Source organism: Meles meles, chromosome 1 (assembly GCF_922984935.1).
Source record: "Meles meles chromosome 1, mMelMel3.1 paternal haplotype, whole genome shotgun sequence".
NCBI lineage: Eukaryota > Metazoa > Chordata > Mammalia > Carnivora > Mustelidae > Meles > Meles meles.
The window spans coordinates 173,934,798-173,954,682 of NC_060066.1; the positions used below are offsets into that span (position 1 = coordinate 173,934,798).

The 19,885-nt window shown below is 51.6% G+C and overlaps 1 protein-coding gene across 9 annotated transcripts in view; it reads left to right on the forward strand.

Annotated features, from left to right (window-relative positions):
- Positions 1-17,826: 17,826 nt before the first annotated feature.
- Positions 17,827-19,885, forward strand: part of LRP8 (LDL receptor related protein 8) — a 78,282-nt gene continuing 76,223 nt past the window's right edge. For 5 of the 9 annotated variants that reach the window (XM_046014212.1, XM_046014147.1, XM_046014156.1 and 2 more), the window contains exons 1-2: positions 17,827-18,003; positions 18,766-18,885. In XM_046014212.1, the coding sequence (XP_045870168.1) occupies positions 17,877-18,003; positions 18,766-18,885 (247 nt within the window). In that variant the 5' untranslated portion in view covers positions 17,827-17,876. The remainder of the gene's footprint in view (positions 18,004-18,765; positions 18,886-19,885) is intronic. The other 4 variants (XM_046014182.1, XM_046014189.1, XM_046014199.1 and 1 more) reach the window with 1 other exon arrangement.

Sequence of the window (19,885 nt, forward strand, 5' to 3'; positions counted from 1 at the left end):
CCCTGCTCTCTGCTCCAGTGGCTACAGCCCTGGGGCACCCATGCCCTCTGGCTTCTGGTTGATTCCGAGGGTGCGAAGCAGCAGCAGTTACTGGGAGGGTGGGAGGAGAGAAAGGCTGGGGATTTGTTGCCGGGTTCCCTTCCTGTTGGACCAGCTTGCTTCCTCCAGCAAAGCTGGCTGATCAGACTGGTTCCCTGCAAAGCCGTTTCCCACCTGTCAGTCTCTGCAAATCTCTAGAGCCAGTATCTTGCATTTTCTCTTAATCAGTTCAATTTTCCGTAAAATCTTGTTTTTAAAAAAACTTGAATCTTTTTTTTTTTTTTTTTAAAGATTTTATTTATTTATTTGACAGAGAGAGAGATCACAAGTAGGCAGAGAGGCAGGCAGAGAGAGAGGAGGAAGCAGGCTCCCTGCGGAGCAGAGAGCCCGATGCGGGGCCCGATCCCAGGACCCTGAGATCATGACCTGAGCCGAAGGCAGCGGCCTAATCCACTGAGCCACCCAGGCGCCCCGAATCTGTTTTTTTTTTTTTAATAAAATTTCTATTTTAGGACAGTTTTAGATTTACAGAAATCTTGTGAAGGTACATCAGAGGTCAATTCACTTCTTAAACTTCATTTTAAAGGGGAACTTTTCATGATTCCTGCCAACGGAAAAGCAGCACAACTTGCCTCACATTGACTTTAATCTTAAAAATGAACAGTGAAAACAAAACGTTATTAAATTTTAAAAATTGGAATAAAAAATTAACAGTGCCAGAGGAATACTAATAAACCTGGTTGATTTATTAACATGCATCCTTGTGCATAATTGGCCGGAATCTCTGTGCACATGTAGACAAAAGTAGAGGCAGGCTATGAAGCCCTTCACAGTGCAAGGCCATGGCCAAGCATCAGGTGGTTTTCGACCCCGACCCACTCAATGGCCCTGCTGAGAGTTCCTGGGAGGAATGAGCCAGCCCATAGCACAGCCGACTCTGGGGTGGGGGGGCCGGGGGGATAATGCTCTGAGGACTTGCATCTTTTAGATCATCAGAGCCTCAGGACAATCTGACGAGGCGTTAGGTAATATTATTATCTCACTGTTTAGATGGAGAGATGGAGGCGGGTGGAAGAGCTGGTTCAAGGCCACAGGCAGAAGCCACGCTGGAGCGTTGGGGGGAGGCGTGGAGGCAAGCTCGCACTTGCAACAGCCATGCTCTATTCCTGAGAGCAGAGAAGGCAGGGACTGTCTTTAAAAGGGGATTCCAGGAGGATCGCCTCAGCTTTATTTCCACCCCACCAACTTTGTAATCTGAAATTCCTTGATGATATAGAAAGGGGAAAGCCTAGAAATGAATACCCTAAATCCTTCTCCAAGATTCAACGATTATTAACATGCTCTGTATCTTCGTATGTGTTTTTCCATTTTGAACTGAAATAAACAAAGCTTCTCTGCCATGTGGCCTTGGCAATAACACCAGGTTTGGCGTGCTTGTGATTTTTTTTCTAAACGCGTTCAAGAATAAATACCTTACTGTGAAAACAAGGAGCTATTTGCCCATACGTCTCCTAAAAGCATCCCATGTGCTCCTACAGGTATGACCGCCATATCCTGGGAAAATCGGGCCTTGAAATAGGAAGGATCGCCATGGATCTCTGGATTATTTTCAACACAGATGTCACCCAAGCCCACCAGCTCCCTCCAGGGATGGGGGTGGGGACTGCGTGGGGAGGATAGTGTGGGGTCTGGGCGGGAAGGCCAGGGGAGGGATGTGAGCAGTGCAGACGTGGCTTTGCACTGGCTGTTCCCTGTGCCTGCACACTCTTCCTGCATATGTGCAGGCACCCTCCCTCCCTTTAATCGGGTGGCCGCTTGGATGTCACGCTCAGAGAGGCCTGCCGCAGTGCCCCCCACCCCTCCACTGGCTTCATTCTTCAAAGTGCTTCAGACGGTGATGCTCTTTCCTACACGAGGCTGTCGGCTCCACACAGGTGGGGACATGTGCCTCTTTACTCAGCACTGTGTCACCGGGCCTGGCACAGACCTGACACCAGCACGTGTTAAATAAACGCTCGCTGGAGGAACAGGTGAAGGAACCTGTGGCCTGAGGTTCAGATTCAGACTCGAAGCCTGGTGCCAACACCAGGAGCCATGTAGCCCTTGTCTGCAGAATCTCTGCGGTGGGGAGCTCGGTCCCTCCACTCCTGAAAGGTGATCACATTTGAGGGTTTCTTTCTAGACTTTTCCCTGTAGATATGATTTTTTAATGCCACTTCAAAAGCTGACACTTAGATTTATTCCCTGAGGAACATAAGAGGGAGTTTTTGCCTAGCACAAGGACCCTGTCAGGGACTCGGGGAGGGTAAGGATCCTCTGCTTTCTCCTGACCCCCATTCTGCATATTTCTGAGCAGAAGTCCAGTTTCCCAGCAGGGAAGGCCTGTAGGTTCCTCATGTCCCCCACAGCTTGCTCCTCCTCCCCACACTTCTCTACTGGTGAGGAGATGGGAACGTTCTCCTCTCCGCTTGGAGGCCTCGTTAACAAAATCCTGGGCTGGGTGGGGCAGTGGAAAGTGCTCCAGCTGAGAACAGCTGTCCCGGGTCCTCCGCCACTGTGAGTCACTGTGTAACCTTGGGCCTTGCCTTCCACACCTGTAAAATGGGGACAGTGAACTTGTTGAAACATTCTAGGTCAGGTTTCCAAGCCCCAGAGGCTTTCTGCAAATAGCAGCCAAACCACTCCATCCTCAAAGGCCTCCGGCGCAGATCAGCAGCAGAGAAACACCACAGCCTGGTTCGCCTGAGCACAGACAGAATTCTGGCCAAGGAACTAGGCGAGGGGCCCCCACAGCAGCCCAATTCTGAGCTGTCCATGTGATACAGAGAACAAATCAAGTTCATAAAGTCAGAGAGGGCTGTGGCAACTTGACCGCAAACCACTCCTTGGCCACCTGAAGCGGGGGCTAGCAGGGCAGCCCCTTGAAAGGCCCAACCCAGTGTCTGCCATGTCCACCTGACCTTCCCATAGACCACACAGAGCCTGGGCACCAGGCTTTTGCTGACATTGTGCTCCTGCCTGACATACTTTCCCTGAGTGGCTTAGCCCCACAGCTTCTAATCCAGGAGAATGGGGTCTGGCTGGGAGTCAAGGCATTCTTGGAGGTGAGGTACCCAAGCCAATAGTCTTGGGGTGAAAGCTGTCCTTGACATCCAAAGTCAGGAGAGAATTAATCCCAGGCTCCATCAAGAATTTCTCCTATTGGGACTCTCAAACCTGCACAATAACCACCCAGGCTTCAAGGTCAGTGTCAGGACCCTTCTTCCAGGAAGCCCTGCTGGAATGGCTGGGATTCAGCTCCCTGGTTCCCCCAAGATCTTTGGTGGCTACCCTGTGTGAAATTCTGGCATCCCCCTGGCCTCGGCACACCCGGCCCCCGGTACCCCCTCCTGTTTAGGAGCACAGTCCCTATCGCCATCTGCTGCACTCTCAGTTTGCTTATTTGTTTATTTTCTGGTTCTCCCGCTAATGCAAGCTCTGCCAGGGGAGGGGCGTTGTCCGTTTGGTTTGCTTTTGTATCTCTGTGCCTAAGCGGTGCCCAGGAACAGTAGCCTCAAATATTAGTTAAACAGAGAATGGATCGAAGGAAGGCGCACAGCATATGCCAAGGCTTGGCGGTGTGAAGGGGCAGGGAAGTAAGAAGGTGCTACGGAGTATAAAATGGCAAAAGTGAGATCTTCAAGAGGCCGGGGGCGGGGGGTGGTAGTAAGACCTGAACTGAAAGGGTTGTGAATGCCAGACCCAAGGTTGATGTGGGGGGCTTGGCAGTGTGTTAGATGGGGGAGCAACAGGTCTGCTCTGGCTTTGGAAAGACCCTTCTGGCTGGGGAAGAGGAAGCACTATGGGGGAGAAGAGTGGAAGCAGACAGAACAGTGAGGAGGCCGTGGAATTAGCCAGGTGAAGGAAGATGGGCACCTAGCCCACAGTGGGCAACATGGGGGGAGAGTCGTGGTGGAATCGAGAGAGGGAAGAGGAGGCCAGGGCCAGGCTGAGGACGGACCAGTGGATAGTCTGTTGGACTGGGGTCCACCTGGCGAGCCTCACCCAAAGGCTGCCCCCACAGGGCCCAGGGAGCTGGAGGCCCCATCCTGGACTCCAGGGAGGCCCAGAACCTTCTGTGAATAGCAAGAAACTGGATCCACCATTGCCCACCTCGTGTCTGCTATGTCAAGCAGGGGACAGGCAAATTAAACCAGTGGGGGAAGCTCGGCTGACCCAAAGGGCCATGTGAGGGGCAAATGAGGTCACGGAAGAGCCTTACTTCCCATGGGCTGGGCCCCTGTTAAGTGCTGCATATGTATTTGTTGTTATTATTATTCCCAGAACCTCAAAGTTTGTTTTATTTTTTTTTTAATGTATTTATTTTAGAGAGAGAGAGCAAGCTTGAGCAGGGGGAGGGGCAGAGGGAGGGAACCCTCAAGCAGACTCCCTGCCCAGCAAGGAGCCAGTGTGAGGCTCCATCCCAGGACTCTAAGACCATGACCTGAGCCGAAATCAGGAGTCGGATGCCAACCGATGGAGCCACCCAGGTGCCCCCTAGAACTCAAAGTTTATAAAATACTAGGCCCCTCCTCGAGCTCCTCACAGGGCCCTAGGAGGTGGGGGTCTCTTCTTCCCCGGAGAGGAGGGCTAACAGGAAACTGGATGCCACTTCCAGGGCTGGCAGGAGGATTAATTGAATGCAGGTAAAGTGTTGGAAGAGACTGGTGCCCAGCAGGTGCTCGCTGAGTAGTAGTCATCAACACACAAGTCAGACACTTCTACCAGCAATAAGCAACCCTGGTGAAAAAAGCCCACCAAAGCTCTCGGAGAGATTGAGACTTGCCCAAGGTCACAGGGCAAATGGCGTGGAGATGATTCTTGAGATGGGATACAGGTGACTTCGGTAGCTGGGGCAACACCATGATGTAGGTTCTGGTGAAGGGACTGGGTTCAGGAGAGGGTCTCTGGGGAGGGGCAGGGAGACAGCAGGCCAGAGGGCTGAGGCCATGGTTTGGGCTTTGGCAATTTGGGCTTCCCCCACTCCTTTCCAGCTTTGCAGCCTGAACCCAGTGCCCTCCATCCCAGTGGGCCCCTCCCAGTCCAGCTCTTTGGCTTACAAATGGGGAAACCGAGGCCCGACAGGGTGGCAGGAGGTGCCTGTGTTCTGATCAGACCCACCACGTTCTCAACCCAGCCCTGCCCCTTCCTAGCTCTGAGATCCTGGCCAAGCCTCTTACCTACCCTGATTCTCCCTTTCCTCATTTTCTAGGATCTGTCAAAAGCGTTTAGCCTGTACCAGGCACTGAGCTGAAGGCTTTGCATGTGCCATTCCATCTATTCCTGACAACAGTCCCATTTCCTGGATGGGGAGACTGAAGCTCAGTCTTTCCCCAGGTCACACAGTGTGTGTGTTGGGGGGTTGGATTTGGAGTGAGGATTCAGACTCAGGTCTGGGGGATTCCAAAGCCTGTGTTCTTGAAAAGAAGAAAATAATCTGGACCTCATCCAGTCCTTGTGAGAACATAGAGATAATAAAACATAAAACAGTAGTTAAGGCTTCCCTAGCCTTTAATGGCTGGGTGAGGTACTGTTCTAAGTATTTCTCTTATATTAATTCAATTAATCCATGCATCAATGCTCTCAGGAGACACCAATTTTACTATTACCATTTCCCTGTTACAGGTCAGGAAACAGGCACAGAGTCTAAGTGGCATGCTCAAAGTCACAAACTAGTGAGTGGTAGAGTCAGGATTGGAATCCAAGCCCTCTGGCTCCAGACTCCTTGCCTTTACCCCCTTCCCTACACACATCCAACACCACACAGGATGGGACATGCTGGCCCCTAAAGCCACATGGGCTCTTCCCAGCAAGGGAGACACAGGGCTTGGGACTGTTTCAGCCACCCTCACTGCAGCCCCATCCCAGGGTCTGGCCGGTGCATAGGCCACAACCACCAGGACAGAGAGTTAACAAGCTGAGAACAGCACAGGAGACATGCCATCCATCTCCCTAGAAACCACCCAGGGCAGGGTTGGCCCAGCTTCCTTACCCAGGGACCACCCCCTCCCTCTCAGGTCCCTAAGGCCAGACCTATAACCCTACAGCAGGCCCCACAGCAACCACAGCCACACCCTTTGCCTTCTCCTGTCCCATAACCCACCCCTCTAGGTCCTCTTAAGTGAAGACACTTTTAAGACATTATTTCAACACATCCTCTCCAAATTTGAGTCTTTGCTCAAACTATCTCCTTTGCCTGAAGGCTCTCCCTCTGGAAAGACTTTCTTTGGCTGTGAGCAGAGTTCCTCCCAACTGCCTCTGAAATCCAGGGCCCTCATGGCCTCCATCATGCTGCCCATCACACACCACTGCAGTTGTGTGTCTGGCTATCTCAAACTCTGGTCTGTGCACCTAACAGCTTTCATTTTCATTTTAATAGATCGATTTATCTATTTTAGAGTGAGCAAGCAGCAGGGAGGGGCAGGGGGAGAGGGAGAGAGAATCCCAAGCAGACTCCTCCTCCGAACGTGGAGCCCGATGTGGAGTTTGATCCTGCAGCGCTGAGATCATGACCCCAGCCAAAACCAAAGAGTCAGATGCTTAACCAACTGAGCCACCCAGGTGCCCCTACCTATGAGTTCTTTTTTTTTTTTTAAGATTTTATTTATTTATTTGACAGAGATCACAGGTAGGCAGAGAAGCAGGCAGAGAGAGAGAAGGAAGGAGGCTCCCTGCTGAGCAGAGAGCCCGATGTGGGGCTCGATCCCAGAACCCTGGGATCATGACCTGAGCTGAAGGCAGAGGTTTTAACCCACTGAGCTACCCAGACGCCCCTACCTATGAGTTCTATACAAGCACACAATCCCCTCCTAACACGTAGCAACACACTCAGAAACACACAGCCACACAGAAATACACCACAGCTCTCTTCTCATGCGTACACGCAGGCACCTAAACCCCAGTTACCACAGGCACGTCTGGCCCACTAATCAGGGCCCCAGGCTCACGCGTACACTCAAGCCAGCCACAAGGTAAGGTCCGAGAATGGACGCACACTCACACAGACCCACACAGATGCACCACAGCATGCGTCCAAGCGCACAGGGGTAAAGCTCCCCTTTCGGGATCACGTCTTTGCAGAAGTTGCCTCCACGGCCTACGCTCTACACCCAAGCACACAGAGCAGTATACAGTCGTGCAGAAACATGCCCCGCCCCACAGCAGTGGGCTCACTCATGGACGTGCCGAAGCACCGTCATTCCAGGGGTGGGCTGGCCGGCTCTGGCTGAGGCTGGGAGGACATCTCCGCCGAGACAGGCTGGAGGCCCCCGGCCGGGCCTGGGAAAGCAGGCCACCGTCCCCCGCCAGAGCTCGGGGCTGGAGGGGAAGAGAAATGATGTGTCTACTGGGGTCCTGGGTGGAGGGTCCTGGGTGGGAGAGGTCCTCTCGGGCTGATTCCCGGCTCCCATTTTGTTCTTGCTGCCTGCCTTCAGACCACCGAGCCCCCCGCACATACCACACATGGCCCCCATACCAGGTCCCAGCCGTTGTTCCAGCCACCCTTGGCAGTCTTGTCCTTAAATACTAAGAGCAAGCATTGACCAGCATCTGCAGAGCACGAGGCCAGATGGGGAGAACTCCAGCCAGGGGACCCCCAGGCCTCACCGTGCTCCTGGCCCTGTCAGCACTGACGGCATCCCATGGGATCCTCCTGTCACCTCTGACACGAAGGATCATTCTGCTCATTTTAAAGGGGTGGAAATGGAGGCTCAGAGAGATGAACGGACTCGTCCAAAGCGACACAGCCAGTGAGTAATGGGGCAAATATGGACCTGCTTTCCCAAGGGAGCTCCTGGTCCCCAGGCCCCCACGCTGGCACTGGGTCCTCTCAGCCCTCCCCTGCCACCCGGAGAAGCAGCAGGTGCAGGGAGATGTTGGGTGGGGTGGAGTCTTTCTTTGGGTCAGGGAAGGCAGCAGGGTAGATTTTGCTGGGGAACAGCCTGGACTTCCTGGCTCTGGGACACCACCTCCTTGCACACCAGGATGGGGCCTCCAGGTGGGAAGGCTGTAGATGTCAGTGAACAGCTTGTCTCCCAGCCCCACTTCAGGGTCCTGGAAGGCTGTGGTCCTAAATGTTCCCCATTTAGGGAGCAGGGTTGGGTGGAGCCATGCCAGCTACATGGGGCCCTAGGATTCCTCTTCGCCCTAACAACCACAGGCTCACCAGCCTTATTTCTTCTTCCTGGGTGCTCAGAAAGATTGAATTTCTTACCTAACTTGCCACCGTGACAAAAGCCAGGAACTGGGATTTTTGGAAAGGGTGTAGGCAGAAGGAGCACACCCTGCTCCCAGGCCCAGCTTTAAGGCCCCTGGGGTGGCACTCTGCTCTCTCCCTCTCCTTCTACCACCGCAGTGTGGCGGACTTACGTTACAGACGGTGACACTCTAAGATGGGAGGATCTTGGGTCCCTGAGTCGTCACGTGGAAAAGAGATGCTCAGGAGAGCCACTGACCCACATTGTGTGAACAAGAAATAAACTTTTATGGTGTTATCCTCTGAGATTTCAGAGGTCTGTTACCCTAGCAAAACCCAGACTAGCATGACTAATATATTCCTCTTGAAGAGAGGTTTCATGCAGATTTTTATTTTTTAGTTTTAATTTGATTTTTTTTTTTTAGTGGGCTCTATGCCCAATGTGGCAAACTCACCACCAAACTCACCACCCCAAGATCAAGAGCTCTATGCGCTACAGACTGAGTCAGCCAGACAATACCCAGATTTTTATTAAGGAAAGAAGTCTGTGACTAAAATCCCACATCCAGGATGTGCTGGCTCCAGGTCCCCCTGCTCTGATGTTTTGAAAGTCTGTATTCAGACAGCTGTGGGGCAGTGGGAGCCAGGAGTGTCGAGCATGCTCACGTACCCTGGCTGTGTGGCCTTGGACAGGTGTTGTTCTTCTCTGAGACCAGTGTCCTCACCTGTAAAGTAGAGGCCGTGATGGTCCATCTTCAGGGGTGCAGGGAGGATCCAAAAGGAACTGTAAACTGTGGAAGGGGGAGATGGTGCTTCGGGGAATGCACTTTACCTCATTATGCACATTCCCTTCCAACCCCCCACCCCAAGGCAAGGGCAGGGAGAGACTTTAGGGCTTTATTTCTAAGTGGGGTATCTGGGCTCCTGAACTTTCCTTCATCTAGTCACTGAATAAGCCACTGCTCTAGCTGCAGAGGGCCCCCCAGCAACACACGGAAGTCCTTGCATCCTGGTGGGAACACGTCCTGTGTGTGTCTGGTGGGGACACGTCCTGCTCTGTGCTGCATCCTGGGCCGCAAGTCTAGTGTCTGCAGTCAAATGGTCTCTGCTCCGTTAACAAGGATGAGAGTGCACTGTGTTCCAGGCCCTTTGCGAGTCCATTAGGCCTCCATGAGGTAGAGGCATCCCCCATCCAAATTCTAGAGTAGGAACCTGGAGTCACAGTGAGACTGAGTCCCTTGCTCAAGGTTACAGAGGTAGGATGCATGGTAAGGCTGGTGTGTGGCCCCAGGAAGCCCTACACCAGGGCCCAGGCACAGGACCACTGAGCATTTCTGTGGCTATTGCCTCTGTAGCGTGCGTCTACGTGGATGTGCACATGGCCACAAGGATGGGGGAGGGGAGGCTGGCATGGGCTGGGGATCCAAGGCTTAGAACAGTAGTAAAATTTCTCCGTTTCTTTGTCTCCTCCTGTCTCTCTGACTCTCCCCAGTTTTCTTCTTAACCTCATTTGGTACAATGCTCCCTGGCTTCACAGTTCTCTGTGCCTCACTGATTCTCTCCGTGTCCTTCACTGCCTAGACTTGGCATTCAAGGCCCCCAGGAGGCACTCTTTGCAGTCTTGCTTCCTGCCCCAAGTGCTGCCCTGTGCTCTGGGCTCCACTTAGTGACCTGTGCGAACTGCCATTTCTGAGTCTGACTGGCTCTTTCCCACCCAGTGTTCTCTACATGTCATCTTCTCTACTGAAACCGTTCTTCCCCACTTGTTCCCCCCATCTCCCAGCAGCCTTCTTAAGTCCTGGGGTTGGACTCTGTTCTCACCCTTGCAGGACCACACCACAGGCTATGTCACTGCCATGATATGCTGGCTTGTCACAGCCTTCACCTCCCCCTGAACCTTGACAGCTCCCCAAGAGCAAGACCCAGGCTGGGTCCCCACCATTGCCCGGCACAGGGTCTGGCACCGAGGGGATGTCAGCCATCCTGGGTGGGCTTGCACTGTGAGTGAAATCCCGGGGATCCCTAGAGGATTACCCCACATTGAATGACAGGTGGAGAAGGGGGCAAGGTAGGACCTGGTGTAGGGTGGGGTGTGAGGATCAAGGAATAGGGAAGTCAGAGTGGCCAGAGGGGTTCCTCTGAGGTCCTGAGGACAGATATCCAGACTGGTTCAGAAGAATGCCAGGGCCAAACCCAAATACCCTATTAGACTGTGGCCAGACGATGGCCCTGGCATTAAAACTGCATATATTATGTAATAATGGATACATACAAACCAGATGTGTGTTGCATTCTTATAAGAAATAAATAGACTAAGGGCATCTGGGTCCCTCAGTCAGTAAGCATCTGACTTCAGTTTAGGTCATGATCCCAAGGTCCCGGGATCGAGCTCTGCATCGGGTTCTCTGCTCAGTGTGGACCAAAGCCTGCTTGTCCCTCTCCCTCTGCCCCTACCCATACTCTCTCTCTCTCCAATAAATAAATAATCTTTAAAAAGAAGTAAATAGGCTAGTCATATAATTTATTATCCATATCAGGACCTCTATGAGAAAGAGGTTGTGATGAATAATTATGTTGGGACAACAGGTGTAAGTCAGGACTGTCCTGGGAATACAGGATATACGACCACCCTGGATATGAAGCATAATAAGGGAAACCTTTGAACCCAACGGAACGATGAGAGCGTGACTAAAATATGGGCTTCATCCTTATCCCATCCCCCTGCCTTCCCTACAGAAGTAACTGCTCTCTAGAATTTTGTGTGAATTATTTCTTCAGTGAAAAAAAAAAAGCTTGTATTACAGATCATATGTATATGGAAACCTGAAAAATATAATTTATTTTTGTTTATTTGGGGGCCTTACAAATGTCGGATCATGTTGTATGCAGTCTTCTGCAATAAGCTTTTCTCACTCAGTATTATGTTTCTAAGATTCCTTTGCACAGTTGGCTGCGGCCATGCTTGATTCATCTGCACGGCTGCATAGGATTTCTTTATATGGACATGGCAAGTAATTTATTAATTTATGAATTCACTTTCCTGCTAAGGGCATTAGCTTGGTTTCTAAGTTTTTGCCATTCTCAGCAGCACTACTGCAAACGTCCCGGTACCGTTCTCCTGGTGCTCGGTTGCGTGAGTTTCTCTAGGGTTTATACTCAGTAACAAAATCAAAGGTTCCAAAGCGGTGCAGTTTTCACTGCATTAGGAGCATAAACGAATCCCTGTTTGCTTCATGCCTTCACCAACACTTGTCACTGTCATTACTTATTCTTCTGTAGAAAATCTCATTGTGGTATTAATTTGCATTTTCCTAATGATTACAGTGTTGAGCATCTTTCCTTCCGGTTTATGTCGCATTCATATTTCCTGCTGTGAAATGCTTGCTTGTAACTTTCTTTTTTTTTAATTGAGTTGTTTGTCTTCTCTTATTAAATTTAAGAATTCTTGGGGCATCTGGGTGGCTCAGTGGGTTAAGCCTCTGCTTTCGACTCAGGTCATGATCCCAGGGTCATGGGATCGAGCCCCACATCGGGCTCTCTGCTCAGCAGGGAGCCTGCTTCCCCTTCTCTCTCTCTGCCTGCCTCTCTGCCTACTTGTGATCTCTCTCTCTCTGTCAAATAAATAAATAAAATCTTTAAATTAATTAATTAATTAATCAAAGAATTCTTTATGTATTTGGGGTAGTACTGTTTGTTTGTTGTTGTGGGCTGTCATATATCCTCCTGATTTCTAACTAGTCTTTTCAATAGTCAGAAAAAAGTTGAAGGAAGCAGAGACTGTGTAGTGATAAACACCTTAACCAAAACAAAAACAAACATTGTTAATACTAACATTCTCAAAGAAATGGAAAAAATACTGCACCCCAACAAGATACTATAAAGAAGGAGTGGTCAGAGAACAAATAAGGAGCTCTTGGAATTACGATAAGAAAAAAAAAAAAAGCAACTCTGTAAGGGGTTGAAGAAATTTTTTCAGAATAGAGAACAAAAAGAGGTGGGAAAAAATATATATATATATAAAGAATTTGGGGGTCCTGGCTGGGTCAGTTAGCAGAGCCTGCGAATCTTGATCTCAGGGTTGTGAGTCCAAGTCCAACATTCACTGTAGAGATTACTTAAAAAAATAAAAAATAAAAAAGAATGTAGAAGGTCAGTCCAAGAGGACCAATATTAAAATAATTTAGGAGAGTCAGAAAGAGAAGAAAAACCAACAATAATAACAGAGAAAATAAAGCTGAGGAAATCATCATAGAGGTAGTTCTAGAAAATTGTCTCCAAATTGAAGATGAGTTTCCAGAATGAGAAGGCCCACTTTATGCCCGGCACAATGGATGGAAATGGATTTACTCCAAGACATATTGAGGATACTGGAGACTAAAAGCTTCCAGAGAGAAAGAACAAGGTTCCTATAAAAGATTAAGAAACAGAATGACATTGAACTTTCCAACAGAGACTAGAAGACAATAGAGCAAGCCTTCAAAATTCAGAAGGAAAATTATTTTCAACTTAGAATTCTGTACCTAGTCAAACTATCAGTTAAATGTGAGGCACTGTTAGAAATGCAAGGTCTCCAAAAATATCTAATATCTCCTTCTAGAAAGCTATGATGTTTCTCCAAATCTGACAGTGAATATAAAAAGAGGAAGACGTGGGATCTGGGAAACAAGAGATTCAACATAAAATTGCAGAGAAGCTTCCAAGTGACGGTGAAGGGACAGTCCAGGATGATTGCTGACAGCAACTGGCCTTGCCATCCACCTGTCTGGGCAGAGCAATCAGAGATCTGCAGGGACTTCTTCCGCATGAGTAAGTCAGTAAATACTTAATTGTGAAGAATAAAACAATAAAACCAGAAAATCAATCATTAATTCCAGGAAAGACACAAACTTGTGCAGGACAAAAATTCATCATGGTACACTGGGAATAGCATTTGTTGTTCTGATCACATCAAAATCCTTCCAGGATATGCCACCAAAAGCACATGGAACAAAGAAAACATAGAGAAATTGGGCTATATCAAAAATAAAAACTCAACAGAGTGAATAAGCTACAGATGGAATGGGAGAAAATATTCACAAATCATACATACAATAAGGGGCTAATACTCAGAATATACAAAGAATGCCTACAATGCAACAACAACAACAACAAAAAAAACCCCAAACAACTTGATTTAAAAATGGGCAAAGGACTTGAATAGACATTTTTCCTAACAAAATATACAATAGCTAATAAGCACATGAAATGATGCTCAACATCACCAACCATCAAGGAAATACAAATCAGAACCACAAGGAGAGACCACTGTATATCCATTAGAATGGCTACTATCAAAAAAAGTAAAAACAAAAGCAGACAATAGTGTGTTGGGGAGGATGTGGAGAAATCAGAACCCTGTGTACTGTCAGTGAGAATATAAAATGGTGCAGTCACTGTGGAAAGCAGTGCGGCAGTGCCTAAAAAAATTAAAAGTAGAATCATCACGTGATCCAGCAATTCCACTTTTGGGTATATACCCAAATTAACTGAAAAAAGGGGACTGGAAGAGATACTCGTACACCCATGTTCATAGCAGAATTATTCACAAGAGCCAAGAGATGGAAGCCACCCAAGTGTCCATCGATGGATAAATGGACAAAATGTGCAATACGCACACAATGAAATACTATTCAGCATTATAAAGGAAAGAAACGCTGCAGTACATTACACACAGATGAACACGGAGGACAATACGCCAAATGAAATAAGCCAGTCCTAAAGGAGCAAATACTACAGGTGCCTGGCTGGTTCCTTGGGTGGAGCGGGAGACTTATGATCTCAGGGTCGTGAGTTTGAGTCCCATGATGGGTGTAGAGATTATTAAAAATAATAATAACAACAACAATAATAACAACAACAATACTAATAAACTTTTTTAAAAAGACCAAATACTGTATAATTCCATTTACATGAGGTACCTGGAGTTGTCAAATTCATAGAGCCAGAAAATAGAATGTGGTCGTCAGGGGCCGGTGAGAAAGGAGCTGCTGTTGTATGGGTACAGAACTTTAGTTTGCAAGATGGAAAGGGGTCTGGATGCACGGCGGTGATGGTAAACAACAGTGTGAGTGTACTTAATGCCACTTAACGAACTGTACACTTGAAAATGGTTAAGGTTGTACATTTTGCAGCTAAGTGTATTTTATCACAATTAAAAGTAATTTACAAATTAAAAAAAACTTTTAAAATCTTATATTCGTAATGATATCGGAAGGATGGGCAGGGATTGACTCAGAGAGTGAGTGCACAGGTGTCTGTATGGCTGTGTGTTTGGGGGTGCTGGTGTGTGTGAGAGCCAAATCCCTATCTTCACAGTGGGAAGTCAACGAGAATGCCTGAAACTGAGAGACCAAGACATAGAAATGCGTGTGTTATTTAATGATAGGAGGTAAATAGCAAAAGAATCAGCTGGAAGGGCTGGAAATGTTTGCCCGGGGGTCAGGGCGGGGGTGGGGGGAGAAGGAAAAGGAGGTAGGGAGAGAAGACATAAGACTTTTCATGATAAGTCTTAAAAAACTGTTTGATTCTTGAAACTATGGAAAGTAAAACTTTGATAGGAAAAAATAAAATAAAAACAAATCCCAAAAGCACATGGAAAATTGCTGAGCCTCTCCTAGAAAGCCCTGTGACTCAGGCAGTGGGCACCCAGGGCCTGGGCGGCCTCCAGGTCACCTTGAGAAACTCATTGTCATGGACAGAGCGGTCAGAGCTCCTGCCCTCCACCCTTTTCCCCCCATTAAATGAAGGACCCAGAGCAGGGGACCATTAAAGAAGCAAGAACCATCTGGATGGACGGACAGAGGAACATTGTTTATTGGAATAGCCCTGAGGTTCTTTAATGTGTATTGGAAAAATATAATTAGCATCTCAAAGCTATGATTTCATGGAGGTTGTTTGCTTAGTATGAAGCTAAGTTTATTAAGTGAAAGGATTTAAAGGAAAATCGAGGCTGGCAGGAGAGGAAGTAAGTGAAAGGGAGGAAGTCATTCCGGGAGGGTAAGAAGGAGTGGTCATGGAAAATACTGACTTGTCCAACCCCTCATGTGAGGGACGGGGATGCCAAGCCCAGAGAGGGAAAGGTACCTGCTCAGTGTCCAACAGCAAGGCAGCAAAGGAGGGAGAAGTGACTCCAGCTCTCCTAAGAGCACATGGCCAGGAGGCAAGGCTTGTACTTATCCTCGGAAAATAAGGATCAGTAAGACACAGTCTTCCCAGGGGTACAGAAAACTTCAGTAAGGCAGAAACAAAATATTGGTCAAATGCATGCCATGCCAGAGGCCCAGAAATGCAGGACAGGTTCTTCCTGTCCTCAGGAAGGTCATGTGCACACCTGTGAGTCTATCCATGTGCGCAGCTCCAAGTCTGTCTCAGGGAGGTCACAGGCTGACTAGGGAGAGAAGGAAGTAGCCCAAACTGGCCGGGGATTGCAAGGAGCCTGGAGGAGCTCTGATGAGGGGCTGTTGAGAAACAAGGGGTTGTCCATCTAGACAACTGGATCTGGGGGAGAACATATGAGCAAAGGTCCTCCTTTGGAGGGGAGGTCAATGAACGCCTGCGCTCAGTCTTTATTCTTTGAGTATTGGAAAGTCATCAGGGGTTTTGAACAGGGATTCTGTTTGAATAATAGTAACATACCTAAGCTATAATGTACCAGCTGTATGCTTCATGCTGCCCATGCATAATCTCTTCATTGAATATAATCCTCACAGACCTGTGAGAGGAATTCTGTCATTATTCCCATTTTGGATGAAGAAACTGAACCAGAGGTGGGAACCAGTTTCTTTAGATGATCCTATCACCCTGTTTTATTTTTTCTCATAGCAATTATGATTATCTGAAATTATCCTTTTTTGTTTTCTTGCTTTTGTGTCTGTCTCTCCCAAGTAAGTTGTAAGCTGCAAGAGAGCAAAGAAGGACCTCCTGTATTTCTACACTCTACCCCTGGGCTGCAGATAGTGCTAGGCACGAAGAGGGGCTCCCTAAGTTTTTGTTGAAAGCGTGCATGTCCTTCGTTGCCTGTGTGTGGATGGCTGGTCTCCCCATCAGTCATGGACTTTACCATCCTGGTACCATGTCTGATTCACCTTGGACCCCTAGGCCCAGGAAGGCTTGGCACAGAGCAGGGCTGGGATATACTTGTTAAATGACTGAATGAACAAAAGCTAGAAGGGCTAATGGCAAGAACGCCTGCTGGGCTCTCTGGGGTCTGCGCCCCTCTCCTATGAGGTGGCCACAGCCATTGCCAAGGGGCTGTCCTTTGTGGGAAGGAATAGGGCTCAGGAACAGGGCTGCTGGCAGACAGTGGCTTCCAGGGCTGGGACGAACAGCTCTCGAAGCTCCTTTTTCTGCCCTCTGCCGTGGAGGTGAAGTGGCAGGAGGAGATGGGAGGGTGGACCTACACTGGACCCAGACAACTGCCAGTCTTTTAGTGGCCGATGCCCTCAAACCTCATTCTCCAAAGAAGGTTGTGCGGGATCAGCCTCACTGACCAGCAGGCAGGGAAAATCTAGTCCCAGGTGGGCTCTCTGCACCTTGGCCTGGGTGGGTTGGGGATGTGACCTTCTACAGAAGGGGACTTCTCCTTTATACAAAGGCTGAACAAAGGCCCTGGATGTGCGTTCCCTATAAGCAGGGATAACACATCCCTTTTGTGGAGTGCCCCAGTCCCCTCCCTTTCCTATCACAGCAAAGACTGGGTGTTGCCCTGCAGGTGACCCTCATCGCCCCTTTGCCTGATAGAGAATGCTGAAGAGGATGAATGTATGAAGTCTGTGTGCCAGGCCCAAGCCACCTGCCTCACGTCCTCAGCCGTGGTCACAAGAGCACATAACACGCACAGAGGCACATGGGCACGCAAACCAGCTACATACATGCATGGTATCTGGGGGGCAGCGGATGAGGGGTACAGAGGGCCAGTGCAGCTCCCAGAGCTTCTCCCTGATCTCGCACGTCCCGGTATGCTGACCTTTATCCACGACCATCACCTCTGCCCCATGTGCACACTGCACAGCCTGCGCACCAGGGAGCATCTCGCCTTCCACCGAGGTTTACTCCTAGGCACCCCTCAGCCTTCTCTTAGCCTCCAGGCACCCAGTGCTGCTTCCCCTGGCCTCTTCCTCTGGGGCAGGAACCTCGCCCGGCTCATCCCAGCATCTGAGGCGCCCAGCGGGTCCTCAGCTAGATCCCCGCGCGCCAGCTGAGGGAGGAGAGGACCTAGGAGAAGAGGGAGGAGGGAGAGGCGGCAGCGGCGGGAGGAGCGTGGGGGCGGAGGCGGCAGCGGGAGGGGGCGCGCGCGCTGGCGGCGGCGGCAGCGGGAGGGGGCGCGCGCGCTGGCGGCGGCCGCCCAGGGCCGGGGCCGCGCGCCCAGCCTGAGCCCGCCCCGCCGCCGAGCGTCACGGAACCTGCTTGAAATGCAGCCGAGGAGCCGGGGCGGGCGGCAGCGGTGGCGGCGGCGGCGGGGGCAGCGGCAGCCCCGGCGCCGCGGCGAGGACTCAGCGGGCTGAGGCGCGGCGGCGGCAGCCGCACGGGGTGCGCGGGGCGCGGCGGCCGGAGCCCGGGGCCCACCATGGGCCGCCCCGAGCGGGGCGCGCTCCGGCCGCTGGCGCCGCTGCTGCTTCTGCTGCTGCTGCTGCCGCTGCGGCTCCAACAGCTCGCGGCGGCGGCGGCGGCGGATCCACAGCGCGGCGGCCAAGGTGCGTGAGGCTGGTTCCCCCGCCCGGCTCTGCGCCGCCAGAGCCGCCAACAAAGCGCGGCCCGGCGACCGGGCTGCGGGTTGCGCTGGGCTCCGCTAGCCCGGGCCTGGGGGTGGGGTAGGTTTCTCGCGACCCAGCTATCCTTTAATTTGCCCTCGACCTCCGTCCCCCCACGGCTCCCGGCGTCGTTGGCTCTGCCTTCTGGCACCTGCTCCTGGGGGATGGGCCCAGTGGGGGCCAGGAGGGCCGGGAACTTTGTGAGGGGGCGGGGGCGGTCATTGATGGTTTCGGGTGGGCTGCATGATTCCAGCCAGCGGGGTTGATTTGACACGCGCGGCGGTGAGCTGAGCCGGGCGACTTCCCCGCCTGACAATGCGTTTCCGGCGACCACTGCGCGCGGCGGAGAAAGAGGGGCTGCATGCTAAGGGGTTGAGCCCGCAGCACCCAATGCGTGTGTCGCGGCGTGTGCGGGGGCTCCCTCTGGGTCTGTGTCTGCGTAGATCTCTGACCGTGGGCCGTGAGTGTTCCCAATGGGGGGTATACCCAAGTCGTGTGACACCGACTGTGTCTGGCCTCGTAATGCCACGGAGCAGCCCGCCATCCCATTACCATTCTGCCCTCCTTCCGGATCCAGGGCGCCCGAGGCCCCCCGAGGTCGTCGGCTCCATTATCGCCTCCTTTCCTTCGCCCCAGTAGACCCCTCCCTGCGGCCAGGACTGCACTCTCCGTGCATAGGCTCACGCCCCCCTCTCCCCCGAGCAGGGCCGGTCAAAGAGTGTGAAGAGGACCAATTCCGGTGCCGGAATGAGCGCTGCATCCCCTCCGTGTGGAGATGCGACGAGGACGACGACTGTTCGGACAACAGCGACGAGGATGATTGCCGTGAGTTGGACGGCTGGGGAGGAAGGGAACGGGGCGGGGTTGGGGGGGGGCCGCCGGCCACCTTCTTGGACCTCACTGCCGGGAAGCTGCCCTGGTGCCGCCTTCCTCGGGGTTGGGTGGCTTGGCCGGCGTGTTCTAATGGGGTCCAGGGCGGGGCCCGGCGCCAGAGGAGCGCGCGCCACGCCCGGGTTGCCGGGCCGGAACTGTGGGCAGGGACACAACCGTCCCTGCAAGCGTCTAGCTTCCTGCGTCTAGCCCTCCTGGACTCCTGCGTCGGCCCCACGGAACGCGCCGGTGTTTCAAAGTTCTAGGCAATTCCGGGCCTCGTCTTGCTGGGTTTTTGTGAATGAATGGGCTCCCCGGGGCCCCTGATTGGCCAGGAGAGGACCACCCCATAGGCCCCCGTGGCCAGAGCGGCCAATCGTGGAGCGGGCGGGTGTGCAGTTTTCAGACGCCGGGGGTGCAAGGGCCTTGCCCTGGCCCCGCCCCGGCCACACCCCCGCGCACATCTCCGGGGAAGTTAAGTGCCTGTGAAGCCGGGGCGCTGGCTGGCTCCCGCTGCTTTTCTGCCTAGTCATGGTGTAGAGGTTTTTGTGCCACCCTGGCGAGCGGACCACGATCTCCTGCTAGCTGGGCGCGGGCATGAGTCATGGGACAAACCAGGAAGGAGGGGACCAGGAGAAAGTTTGCTTCCTGGAGAGGGCCCGAGGATTCCGAGACTGCACGTGAGCGCTCAGTTGGTGACGGGTGTGCACGTGGTGGGCCGCCTTTGCTGATGCGCTGCTTGCACACCTGGGCGCTACAGCTTTGCAGGTTCTTTCTTGCGATGCTTGTGGTTTCTGATGTTTGTGGTGGCAGAATTGAGCTAGCAGGCAGTTGCCATGAAGGAGTGAGGCTCCAGGAGCAGAAAGAAAAACAGGACTCTTTAGAAACAGACGCAGGGGGTCGTACATTCATGGTCCTGGAATGCCTGCTTGGTGCCAGCCCCGGGGCGCTTTGG